At 48.1% G+C, this 13,555-nt stretch overlaps 1 protein-coding gene across 9 annotated transcripts in view; it reads left to right on the top strand.

Moving 5' to 3' along the window:
- Positions 1-13,555, top strand: part of BCL11A (BCL11 transcription factor A) — a 74,728-nt gene that overhangs the window by 49,826 nt on the left and 11,347 nt on the right. For 5 of the 9 annotated variants that reach the window (XM_054630331.2, XM_077176251.1, XM_077176250.1 and 2 more), the window contains one exon: positions 10,991-13,555. This exon is cut by the window's right edge and continues 1,654 nt beyond it. In XM_054630331.2, the coding sequence (XP_054486306.1) occupies positions 10,991-12,996 (2,006 nt within the window). In that variant the 3' untranslated portion in view covers positions 12,997-13,555. The remainder of the gene's footprint in view (positions 1-10,990) is intronic. The other 4 variants (XM_077176254.1, XM_054630334.2, XM_077176249.1 and 1 more) reach the window with 4 other exon arrangements.

Raw genomic sequence — 13,555 nt, 5'->3', positions numbered from 1 at the left:
CATATCTTGGCAATTATTCATGTGAAATAGAATATAAATCCCACAGCCTAATTTTTCTTTGAAAAAATTTCCTCAGGTGATCAAATCCTGAAGTGCATCTTCTATTCCGGTGGTTTTATCAGTAAATCAAATTTTTATCATTTATCAGCAAAAGTTAGATTTAAGCATCTTCACTGTAATGTTTGAAAGATGAACATTTGTTTCAGCGGGTACTGTGCCAATCAATAATCTTCCAGCTTGACTCAGCTATCAATTATTGCTGCAATTATTTGTCTAGTTGGATATTTAAAATGTCATCAGAAAGAGATGATTACATATTCCAGAAAGCAAGGCACTGTATAATCAGATGAACTGAATTCAGTTAAATGTAGTGTGGTACTAACCTGTCCTTCAAAGCTGAATTCTGCAGCCACGACTGAAACAACAGCTTTCTGCATTATTGTAAGGAAACGGATCTTAACCTTGGAACGGCGCGTGTTATTGGGGTCGGGTAATACTCGGCGAGAGGAGACCTTGCAAGCCTGGAAATTGAATCAGCCTTACTGACATAAAAGAGGGAGGTGGGGTTGGTTGGTTTTTTGGTATTTTTTCGGGGGGGGGGGGCGTTTGGTTTTTTTTTATGTTTTTGGGGGTTTTTTTCGGAGGGGGGAGGGCTGGTTTTGTTGGATTTCATCTGCAAATCTATAAATAAGGAGATCCATTCTGTATCTGCCTTTCTGGGAGCTTCAGCTCCTGAGCTCAGAGCGCCAAATTTCCGCATGCCCTTTTTGCATTCCTTGACTTGATGTATGTGTGGTAAATACTCTCTGTGCCCCGAGAATGCAATAAAGCTGTAGCAATTCTTGCAAGTCTTACATCCTTCCAAACTCCAGATATTCGGAGTATTATATCATTTTCAACTTCAAGGATATCTGAGCGATGGAGAGGAGACAGGATAAACCAGAGAAGACCCGACAACTTTACGACACCTTTTGGTCCTATTTGCAAAGCAGAGATGGGAAAAAGAAATATATAATTTATTGATTCTACTAATACTTGCTTGTGCAAGTTATGAAACTAAACGTTGTAGGATCTGGTTCAGCACTTGCTGTGCTTGCAACTCCATGGTGACATTGAACTTGCTCAGGGACAGAATAAACCTTTGCCTTCCTGGCAGATGATTTGCAGGTGGAGGTGTCATTTGGGGGAAGCTGCAGTTCCCCTGACCCACTTTGTCAGGATGGTTTGCTGCTGGCTAAATATCATTCATTTGGAAGTGAGAGGAAAGCGAGCCAAAGGAGAAGGCTGGGAAAGAGGAGAGTTTGAAGGGGATCTGTTTTGGGAAGGAGTTGGTAGAATAAAGCTTCCAAGGAGGTCCTCAGCCACTGACTTGCTGGGGAAGGGGACATTGGTGATGTGTGGCTGATGGAGAGGGCCAGGAGGGGCTCTCAGGGACCACCATATCTCTTCAAGGTGGTGGTGTAAATACACGTGGCTTTGCAGAGTCAGGTGCATCAAATAGAGACACTGAGATGGGAAAAACCAGCAGAAATACAGCAAAAGGCCATGGGTGATGAAGGGACTCGATGGCCCAGCCGTGCTCTGGCAGCAGTGTCCCTGCTGGTGAGCAGCAGTGGGAAGGTGCCAGCCCCACTTTCCCCCTGGGATGGGGCTCAGCCATTTAGAAGCACATTGCAGCTCTCCAGGAGTGCCTTGTGCGGCAGAGCCGCCGCAGCCTCCAGCAAGGTCCTGCAGCACTAATCAGGTCAGCAGGCATTAGCAGTGTTCCCAGGAAAGCAGTGTCCTGGTGTTGGTCTGGGAGTCTCTGTGTAAGAGATACTGAGTGCACCATGTGCATTGCAGAGCAGCATCCAGCGCTCACCCTCGCCTGTGCTGGGTGCTGGCTGCACCGCTGAGCAGTGCCAAAAACAGTACAGACAGGGAGAAACACCCCCTGCCCCACACCAATGGTGATCCCAGATGTTGTGCTAGAGCATCTCCTTCCCCTCCTGGGCAAGAAACTTTCTGAAGTGTGCTCTGCCTTTCACTCGGATGCCGCCGGCCAGGGAGAAAGCAGTAGAAAGGGGAACAATTCATTGCGTAGGTGTATGAGTGAATGAAATTATTTGGAAGCTCTTTGTAGCTGTGTAATTACAACACTGCATTTAAAAAGTGAATTATTGACTTGATTGTCCCCAGCAGCCACTGGGTAAATGCATAATTATGGACTGTTTGAGCCAGGTACCGTTTGCTGGGTAATCAGGTGAGGCTGTGGAAAGGCTTTGATGCCCTTTTTGTGGCAGGGCTTAGATGAGGCTTAGTCCTTGGTGCAAGGTCCAGGTGGACCTTCCAGCAGGGGACACACCTGGTGCCAGGTAAGTCCAGAGGAGCTGATTTAGAGGGTGTCACTCCAGTGATGCCACTCCTGTTTAAATCTTTCACAATCCCTATGCCTGTGCCTGGAAGAGGCAGTCAGGGACAGGCATGTGGGGAAGATTGTGCATCACAGAAACACAGGATGGCTGGGGTTGAAGGGACCCTAAGGGCTACCCAGTTCCAGCCCCTCTGCTGTGGGCAGAACCACTTTCCACTAGACCAGGTTGCTCAATGCCCATCTAACCAGGCCTTGAACGCTGCCAAGAATGGCATCTGGGATGCTGGTTACTTCACTAAGGGTGTTTTTAGAGATGTGTGGTGGTATCAGTGGAGAGTTCCTCCTGCAGGGCTGAAAACACTGCGTAGTTCACCCTTTAGGTCCCAGCACTGGTGTTTGTAGTTCCTGGAGCTGCTTCCCACGTGGTGCTGAGCTCTGCATTGCCTCTCTTTCCCCACCCCGTAGCATTAATGCATAGGGTGCATGTGTGCACGTGACCAGGTCGTCTTTGCTTGAGGGCTTTCTTCTAGAACTCCCTCAGAGCTGAATTTCAGGCACAGCATTGTTTTCCCGTGGCAGGTTTCTTCTGTTCCTCGCTAATCAAGGCGCGACAGATTTCCACCCCCCTTAGGTTTTAAAAAAGCACAAAATCAGTCGCAGGCTGATACCTTACTTGCCAAGTTGGAGCTGGAAGCAGGTTTTCTTGGTGGCCAAATCATCACTGCCTTGAAAATGGTGACAGACGCTGAGGTCAGGCCACGGGACCCCAGCACCCCGTTGAGGCTCCGACAAACCATGTGTTTTGTTGCTTGTTGCTAATGAACAGCATTTTTTGGGGTGGGAATCTAAGTGTGTGGACTTTGGTTCTGGTAAGAAGAATGAGTAATGTTGAGGCTACAACCAAGTTGGTTACCCATGAAATACCCATTTCTTCTCCAGGCAGGAACTGGTCTCCCTGGTGCCACCCCTTCTCACTCACTGTTTCCTCAGGCCCAAAAAACTTCTGCTTTATGGGAACTTGAGCAGTGCTGTAAAACCCAAGGAAAGTTTGGCTTCGAGAGAAAATGGGGAATTCTTGGGAGTTCCTAACTCCAGTCTAAATCTTTGACTGGCAAAGCAATGCCAGCTGCTGTTTTATTATTGCTGGGGCTTGGATTTCTTTTTGAAGTTTGAGGAGCCAACGGCATTAATGTTTTGGCCTGGTTCTTCCTTAAAGAGGGTTTTTAAAGAAGGTGTAATGAAAAAATGGTGTTACTCATAGTTGGTTTGGAAAGTGTTTCCCCAGTTTTATTAATATGGTTTCAGGAAGTCTGAATTTGCAGGCAGAGTAATTATTTTCAGGAATATAAATATTGATATATCAATCTCAGTATTGAATATCAATTTCAGGAATACCTTTTATCAATGAATTACAGTAAAGAAAATCCAGTAGAGATGGCAGATGGGACGTTGAGAGTCCTGCAAAGCAAAATTTCTTCTGGATTTTTTGACTTTTTCATGACTAAGCTGGTCTTTGCATAAACAGCGTGGACTCGGTTTGCAGAACTTTATTTTCAAAGGCAGAACAGCCATGGTATTTCTTGTTTTTCAAGCAACACTACTTCCTTCAGATTCTTGGGGATATTTTCCTTTTTCAGTGTTTCTTAACCTGGTTCCTCTCATGATAAAGAGAAAAGGTTAGAGAGCATTTGTTGTACACAACTGCAGCTCCTGCTGTTATTTAGTGTTGTTCTGGGTATTATGAGAGCAGCAGTGACAGTGCTGATGCTCCCAGTGCCAGCAGCTGCTTAGGACTGGTTAATGACAGACCAGGTTAATCACAGGCCTTTTGCAATCCAGAGGATCAGGAGGAGGAATTAGTGCAAGAAGGAAAAAAAATACGTTTGGACAGTTGTTACAGTTTCCCTTGTGAGCTGGTGCCACCAGGAAAAGGTGAGTCATGCCAAAGCAGCTCTTCCTTACTGAGGGAGAAGTGGCTGCTGCAGGAATGGAGCAGGACCCGCTTATCTCCCTTCCTCTGTCCCAACTGTTTCACCTCACTAGTTTGCAGTTGAAAGGAAACTCAGCAGTGTGGATTTCCAAATGAGAGAGAGAGGAGGGGGAAAAAAAAAAAAAAAAAAAAAAGAGATATTTGACAAGCCAGATGGAGAACTGAATCAAGTACAAGTGGTAACAATTAACTCAATTTTTTTTCCTTTCCCCCTTTAAATACCATAACAACTCCGAATTTATCAGTCCAAAAATCAAGCAGTCAGTTGACATTAAAGCTGAATAAAGAAGTTCCTGGTTTTGGCTCGGGCTGTTCCTCCCACGATTGTTTGGTGGTGAGCAGAAGAGGGGGCGGAGGATGCATTAACTTCTGTCCTTGCTGTTGGATAGAGGAAGGTGTTAATGTGCCCTGTGGGTGCAGGTAGCCTTGGCTTTGCTTACACCTGCAGGTGTCTTGGGAAGGTGAGGGAAAACACAGGAGCAAGGCCACCGGGGAGGGATGCTGTGGAGAACAGGGGCTGGTCCAGGCAGCCAGGGCCACATCCAGGTCTGCTTGGAGATTTCTCTGGCACGGGGATTTCTCTGAGGGAGCAAATCTGCAGCTGTGAATGGAATCCTTGCACCCACCATTGGCACGGGCACAGCCACAATCCACTGCTGATGGATTGTTTGGGAAAACACTGGGAAAACTGGGGTGCCTCTAATGCTCCGTGTTTGTGTGCAGCTCCTGCAGTGCCCTGGGGTAGAACACACCTTGTGTTTAATATCCTGCTCCTAAAGCAGGGGCTCCTTCCCCACACTGCATCCTGTGCTGTGGGCCTGGTTAGGTGCACCCAGAGGATGCTGCGTGTGCTGTGTCCAGCAAGCAGCTTTCCTGGATCCAGCCCTGACTTTTGAGAAACTAAGGAAGCTCTTCCAAAGCACATTGGCACACACATGCAGATTATTCCATTACTCACTTGGCAGTGCCTGAACTTGCATGCCTAGCTCCAGAAAGGCTTTTTTAATTTTTTTTTTTTTTTTCCCTCCCAGCAGTGGCATCTAGCTGACAGCTTCTCCTCCCAGCTGGTCTTCTCCCCAGCATCTTGTCTGGCTTTGCTGCTGGTGGCTGTGGAGATGGCTGTGGTTCTTGCTCTGAGCCATCTCTATTGTGCCTGGAAGTGTTGGCTTGCTCCAGCTCGGACTCTCGGAGCGTGCCGGGTGTATCTGTGAGCACAGCACAGAAGCACCAGCTTTTCCTTAATATAAAAAAAGCCCCTTAATGCTGAATGCAGCCATCTCTTCATATTTTACTGAGTAATTGTGCCAACTGCCCTTAAAGGCACTCAAATGCCAATATCCATCCCGCTCATTTGTTAACATTTTGCGGATCAGAAGCTAAATCTGTCACTTGTGTGTCACTGGTTAAGTCACTTCTTCTGGGGGCATGGCAAGCTAGAGCTGTTCTGCTGCCTTTTTTTTTTTTTAAAGCAGGAGCCAATAACTTGAGAAACACTGGACATTTGTGCTCTAGTGAAATGCTGTGCCTCATCACTGGTCTTTTGCCATCCGGGATGTAGAGAAGGAATAAAAACGTAATGGTGGTTGATGCTTCAGTGAGTGAGGCCAGTCAGGTGTCATCTTGGCCCCAGTTTTGTATTTGGGTCATGGTATCCCCATGTAATTCTCCTACAGGGGTAATTTCCAAAGTAGGAAGAAAATGAGCAGTAAAATTGACTGGGAGGAAAATGTACACACAAAAATGCGAATGGTAATTGGAAGCTATTTGTAAAGAGTTGATGAGCTGTCCAGGAAGGAGAGGGCAACTTTGGCCCCAGTCCAAAACCCACTTCACTCGCTTCAGTGGTGAGATGAGAACAGCAATTAGATATTAGAAAAATCAATATACGACAATTAAAAAAAATGGGAAATGGATAGGAATCAATCGCAGTGAGAAACCATGGCGGGTAGAGAACGGGTCAGGAGAGCTGGAGATGCCAAGGAAAACTTGTGCCTGGCACCAGTGGGGAGAAGAGGAGAGAGAGAGAGCTTCTCAGGATCCTGGAGAAGAAGGAAGGGATAAATAGAAGAAGCAGTAAGGTAGAAATTTTTGATAAATATTTCTGCTGTAGACCTGGAGAGCAGCCATGTTATGTTTCTGTGTCATAAGGTGGGTGATGATGTTTTTTTCTAGCTCATTAGTAGTCAGGGAGGATATGAGCAGAGAAAAAAATATTTCTTCTTCAATGGAGAGAGATATTTTTGAATAAAAGGCCCTGAAAAGTTGCACCCAAGGAACCCTGAAAAGTTAACCTGTGATGCTGGTTTTAAGAAAGCTTATGAACTGGGAAAATGCTGTCAAGAGCTGGTCAGGGTAAGGTGAGAGAGTTGGCAACACTTTGCTTATCTCTTCTGGGCAAAATAATGGAAGAATCAACGTGAAATTCAATTGATAAAGAATTAAAGGATAGAAATATAATTCATGCCACTCAGCCTAGATTTATGGAATATGGATCTTGTCAAATAAACCTGTTTTCATTCTTCTGGATGACAACTTTGGTTGATAAATGTGGATGAAATAGACTGCACAGCACTGTGGCATTGCTTATGGGAAGACAGCAGAGCACTGGGTGGTTCTGCTGGCACAGGTGATGCAGAGCTGGCCAACAGACTGGGGGATGTGGGGCTTTAGCTGGAGAGCTCAGCACATGCTGGTGGGGGCCTCAGTGGTGCTTAGTGCTTTGTGGCTGATTAGAAATGAATATGCAGTTCTGGTTGATTGGCTTTGTGGGTAAAGCAGAGGTAGGTGCAGAGCAAGAGGGGCAGGTTAATGGACTGGTCTGGAAACTGTCAGGAAGGACATGTATCAGGTCCAGCCTCATGTGGCCCTGGGCTGGAAGAGTGGAATCAGGGCTGTGCTTACAGAGCTGGGTGCAGTACCCTGGAAGGTATCAGGCTTGTGGGAAGCTAAGAGGAAAATCGGGTCCTTCCCAGCATGATGCCAGGATGAGAAAGGTGAGGCTGGTCCTTGGGTAGTGGAGGGGTGGCCTCAGGACAGAAAAATAACTGGATTTTGAAGTGTGCCTCAGTTTCACAAAGAACACTGTGGTGTGTGTGAGGAGCCCATCGTGTACCAAGAGCTTTTCAGTGTTTCAAGCACAAAAAGCCTCAAAATATAAAGAGAACAGGTAGAGGTTAGAGCTAGAGAAGTTCAGGTGGATCCCAACATCTGTCTGTGACTATGGTGGCAAGCAGTGGGTGCTCTCCCTGCCTGCTGAGCTGGTTTGAGTAGATCTCACTGGGATTTTGTGCTCTGCCCTATGCTTTGCAGGGCTGGAGGGCGTTGTGCTTTACTGAAAGACAATGTTGGGCACAGGGAGGGTTAGAGGGCGAGAGCTGGGGGTCCCTTTCAGCCTCAAATTCCTGAATTGAGAAGTAGCCAAGGATGTGAGCTCCAGCTCCAGGATGTGAGCTCCAGCCCCACTGCTGTGGCCAAGGAGGGCTGGTTCAGCAGTGACTCTGGACTCCTGGAAATCAGCTGAAAGCCCCAGTGGCATCACAATGGATGACAAATCCCATCACATTGTCCTGGTGGATGGTGAGGCACAAAGAGCCCTATGGGACCTTCTCCAGGTCTGTCCTTGGCCAGCACCACCTCACAGACCCGCCTCGCTTGCCTGTGGTCCAGATGTGTTAGCTGGGAAGGCTGTGTGGACACAGGGCCTGGCCCACACAGTAAGGAGACATGAGGGCATATGGCCTTTGGGTCTGACTCTAGAGGGGACCCAAATGGTGTCCCAAAAAGCCCATGGTGGTGGCGGGATGGGAGCAAGGGAGGGCGAGTCCCTTCCCAGCCCAGGGATTGCCACGGCAGTCTAAGGACCCGTCTTGTTGCTGTGGACTAGTGCCATAATTTTTGCAGTTTGGCAAGGCTGCATCAGACTGGAACGTATCTCTAGGTGGTGATATGGTCAGTCAATAGCCTTCATAATTAATCAAGCACTAATAGACAAATTAGAAATCATGTCTCTTCGGAGCAGGAGGTGGAGACAAATGGCTGGTGGATTTTAACTGTTTCGCTCCGTTGTTTTTTTGCCTCCCTTGAAAATGGTGGGTTGTTTAGGGAAGTTTTGTACATAAACATGATTTAAAATGTAAATTATTATCTTGATTACCAAACAAGGACAGTGAATTGAAAACTTGTTTTTCAGGCAAGCACATGAAGAATAATCTTACATTTTACACTCCACTAAGTCAATGTAGCCCTAATTTTGCTACGCAGGAAATCAATTCCAGTCTTTATAACAGTCAAAGATGTTATGAACAAAGTAAATTTGCAAATTATGGCAAGTAACACATTTATTGATGACTGTAGCTTAGGAATTTAGAATTTGTGAGCACTGTAATATAATAAGGGCCGCACTGGCAGGAGCTGAGTGAAATACAGATTATACGGTGAAACTGTAATGCATCATTTACTATTAGTGGACTGGTAATAATTACCAGTTTCAAAGCAGCTTTTTCCATGTAATCTTTAGTCTCAGTCGTAACAGCCCTTCTCATTGACATTATGATTACACGAGCTGCCCTTATGATCTAGAATATCTAGTTGATGGGAATACTAAAATGTGGTAGCAAACGCTCGATGTTGTATCCTCATTATAAGATAAAATGCTATTTTCTCTGACCTGATCTATAAGGTAGAGAGGCAAGGTAGTGTTTCGTTGTTAGCTCCTACCGTGGTGTTAAAAACATCCACTTCAATATGATGAAGCAAGATAATTTTTTTCTCCCTCCCCAAGCTCACAAACGAGCATAGGAATATGAAAGTCCAATTGAATTTCACTCTAATTTCAGCAGATTTAAGTATTTATCTGTGCTCACATGCCTGGCACATACTAAACACAACAGTGCATTTTATTCCAACGCAGGCTTCAGAGTGAAACATTAAATATTATTCCAAGGGCTTTTAAAGTGATTAAAGTGTTAAATGCCTGCTGTAGATGACTGAGGCTCTTTGCTTGCCTGATTCAGCTTCTCAGGCTAAACGTAGAATAGCGGCAGAGCCGGGAGGCAGGGAGGGAAGCTGGGATGGAGCAGTACAGCCAGTGCTGGATCTCAGGATCACAGAATGGTTTGGGTTGAAAGGGACCTTAAAGATGCCTGGTTCTGTCCTGTATCCTGAGATCATCGAGGAGGAAAATGCCCACATGACATTTTCCTCCCCTCCTCCCTGTGAGATGGGAAAAAAGATGGGGGCACATAAAGTGATGTTCCCTTTCCTAATTCACCTTATTTGGTTTTTTTAAATCTTCTTTTTCTTTGTATTAGGCAAATAGGGGAAACCTAATGAGGGCAACTGTCAGTGCAGCCTGTTCACCCAAGAGAGATGCCTAAGGAGCAGATTCCTTGGGATGTAAATGTTGAGTCAGGGCAGGAATACGTGGTGAAGGCCAGTACCACCCCAAGTGCTGATGCCCTTGGAAGGCTCCTGGCTTATCTCTCAGCTAACCTCAACGTTATTTTTATTTGTTAAAATATCACTAAACAACAGCTCTGTGAGAACTGCTGAACAAGGCTGGAAATGAATTTATATCTTTCTCCTAGCTCCAGCTTCAGTTTACCGGCATTTAGCAAAAAGCATCCATATGGGGGTGGAAGTGAATTATTTGCAAAATCCCAGTAATCAATAAAGGCACCCTCACCTTCACCATATCTCACGCCACTCTTCCCTCGCGGGCGGCCCTCAAAAAGTTATTCATCCCCCTTGTTTTGCCGTATATTAGAAGGGGCTGCTTTCTGCTGTCATTATTAGCCGGCTTTTTGTTTAGTTATTTATTAGTTGGTTGCTCTTTTATAATGTCCGTGTTATCTCCAAAAATAAATTATCATGAAATAGAGTTAGCTCACTACTTGCCAAAGTGGCATTTACCATCCTCAGCTTCTTTTCAGCACGAGAGAAATAATGCGACTCCGGCAGGGCGCTCGGCCAGGCCTCCTGGCCGGCCTCCAGCTCTTTCCCTGGCGGAGCTGCCGCTCTCTCTGTCTTCTCCTTTCCCGGTCCTGTGCTCGATTTTTTTTCCTCCCCCCTTCCCTTTTTATTTTTATTTCTTTCCTTGCCCCAGAGGTGAATCTCTGCTAAGCAGCAGAAGTTGATTCTTAATTTTGTACACATTGTTAATCTCGAAATAAGGAGGAGACTAAAAACGTGCTGATGCCCAGCTTGCTGGCAGTTGTGATGCTTTGAACTGATCTGTGTGGAGTGCTTTTCAGAAAGGAATTTCTTTATTTTGTATTTATTTATATATTTATTTACATATTTATTTATGAATACTTTAAGCGCCTACAGCCTCAGTCAACTGAGTTGGAGCTGGATTTGATTGACTTTAACATCTCTTGCTTTTCTTGGCCTGTTTTATTCTATGGTTTCCCAGCATGGTTCAGTTTTGAACCCAGAGCTGGGCGTGGTGGGAGGAGGTGGATGTGCTTGCTGTGGGTGCCCCTCACCTCTTCCCATTCATGTCCCCTGCCTGTCGCTGAGCTGGGATGTTCCTTGCCCAGCTCCCAGCTGAGTGTCCCAGAGGAGGAGAGGAGGTTAGGCGGGGAGGCGAGCGCTCGCCTGCCGCTGGACGGCCGGAGATTGACGCTGCTTGTTGTGTTATTTTGCAGGTAAAGATGAGCCCAGCAGCTACACGTGTACGACTTGTAAACAGCCTTTCAACAGCGCCTGGTTCCTCTTGCAGCACGCACAGAACACACACGGCTTACGGATCTACCTAGAAAGCGAGCACGGCAGCCCCCTGACGCCACGGGTTGGTATCCCAACAGGACTAGGTGCAGAGTGCCCTTCCCAGCCACCTCTCCACGGGATTCACATTGCAGACAATAACCCTTTTAACCTGCTCAGAATACCCGGCTCGGTCTCGAGGGAGGCGTCGGGGCTGGGAGAAGGGCGTTTCCCACCCACGCCGCCCCTCTTTAGCCCTCCCCCGAGGCACCATTTGGATCCGCATCGCATTGAGCGCCTGGGTGCGGAAGAAATGGCTCTGGCCACCCATCACCCTAGTGCCTTTGACAGGGTGCTGCGACTGAACCCCATGGCGATGGAGCCCCCCGCTATGGATTTCTCCCGGAGGCTGCGGGAGCTGGCCGGCAACACCTCCAGCCCACCCTTGTCCCCGAGCCGGCCCAGCCCTATGCAAAGGTTGCTGCAGCCCTTCCAGCCCGGCAGCAAGCCCCCGTTCCTGGCCACGCCGCCCCTCCCTCCTCTGCAGTCTGCTCCTCCTCCCTCCCAGCCCCCCATGAAGTCCAAGTCCTGCGAGTTCTGCGGGAAGACCTTCAAGTTTCAGAGCAACCTGGTGGTCCACCGCCGGAGCCACACGGGGGAGAAGCCCTACAAGTGCAACCTCTGCGACCACGCCTGCACGCAGGCCAGCAAGCTGAAGCGCCACATGAAGACCCACATGCACAAGTCCTCCCCCATGACAGTGAAGTCGGACGACGGGCTCTCCACTGCCAGCTCCCCTGAGCCGGGCACCAGTGACCTGGTGGGCAGCGCCAGCAGCGCCCTCAAGTCCGTGGTGGCCAAGTTCAAGAGCGAGAATGACCCCAACATGATCCCTGAGAACGGGGATGAGGAAGAGGAGGAGGAGGAGGAGGAAGAGGAGGAGGAGGAGGAGGAAGAGGAGGAGGACTTGAATGAGAGCGACAGGCCGGACTATGGCTTCGGGATGAGCCTGGAGGCGGCCCGTCACCACGAGAACAACTCGCGGGCTGGCGAGGAGGGCCGGGCGATGCCGGACGTCATGCAGGGCATGGTCTTGAGCTCCATGCAGCACTTCAGCGAGGCCTTCCACCAGGTCCTGGGGGAGAAACACAAGCGGGGCCACCTCCCCGAGCCCGAGGTGCACAGGGACACTTGCGACGAAGACTCGGTGGCCGGCGAGTCCGACCGCATCGACGAGGGGGCCGTCAACGGCCGGGGCTGCTCCCCGGGGGAGTCTGCCTCGGGAGGCCTGTCCAAAAAGCTGCTGCTGGGTAGCCCCAGCTCCCTGAGCCCCTTCTCCAAACGCATCAAGCTGGAGAAGGAGTTCGACCTGCCGGCCGCCGCCATGCCCAACACCGAGAACGTTTACTCCCAGTGGCTGGCGGGCTACGCCGCCTCCCGGCAGCTGAAGGACCCCTTCCTCAGCTTCGGCGACTCCCGACAATCGCCCTTCGCCTCCTCCTCCGAGCACTCCTCGGAGAACGGCAGCCTGCGCTTCTCCACGCCGCCGGGCGAGCTGGACGGAGGGATCTCAGGCCGCAGCGGCACGGGAAGCGGAGGGAGCACCCCCCATATTAGTGGCCCGGGCCCTGGCAGGCCCAGCTCAAAAGAGGGCAGACGCAGCGACACTTGTGAGTACTGTGGGAAGGTCTTCAAGAACTGTAGTAATCTCACCGTCCACAGACGGAGCCACACGGGCGAGAGGCCGTATAAGTGTGAGCTTTGCAACTACGCCTGCGCCCAGAGTAGCAAGCTCACCCGGCACATGAAAACACACGGGCAGGTGGGAAAGGACGTTTACAAATGCGAGATTTGTAAGATGCCTTTTAGCGTGTACAGTACCCTGGAGAAACACATGAAAAAATGGCACAGTGATCGAGTCTTGAATAACGAGATAAAAACTGAATAGAGGTATATTCGTACCCCCCCACCCCCATCTACACTGCCCCCCCCCACCCCGCCCTCCCCACCCCGCATCCCTGTAGAGATTTTCTAGTCCCTTGTGATGGAAGTCATGGAAGCTAAGGATATTTGGAAAGTGCTTGTCACCAGCACACCCTGTTTATTTTCTTTTTGTTCTCACCGTTTGAATGCATGATCTGTATCGGGGCAATACTATTGCATTTTACGCAAACTTTGAGCCTTTCTCTTGTGCAATAATTTACATGTTGTGTATGTTGGGGTTTTTTTTTTTTTTTTTGGGTTGTTTTTTTATTTTGGTTGGTTTTATTTTTTTAATTTCTTTTTCTTTTTTTAATTTTTGGATTAGACAGCATGTATGGTATGTTATGGCTGTTTTTAAATTGTCCCTGATTAGTTGCTGAGCAAACACGTCGCTGTTTCCAATTCCGTTCGGGAAAAAAAAAAAAAAGGAAAAGAAAAAAAAAAGAGGAAAAGAGGAAAAAAGAGGAGAGGAGGAGGACGAGGAAAAAAAAACACAAAAAAAAAAAAGAAAAGTGAAACAAAAC

This window comes from Agelaius phoeniceus, chromosome 3 (assembly GCF_051311805.1).
Source record: "Agelaius phoeniceus isolate bAgePho1 chromosome 3, bAgePho1.hap1, whole genome shotgun sequence".
Classification (NCBI taxonomy): domain Eukaryota; kingdom Metazoa; phylum Chordata; class Aves; order Passeriformes; family Icteridae; genus Agelaius; species Agelaius phoeniceus.
The sequence above is the reverse complement of the archived record's forward strand: the minus strand, read 5'-3'. Positions and strand labels throughout refer to the sequence as shown.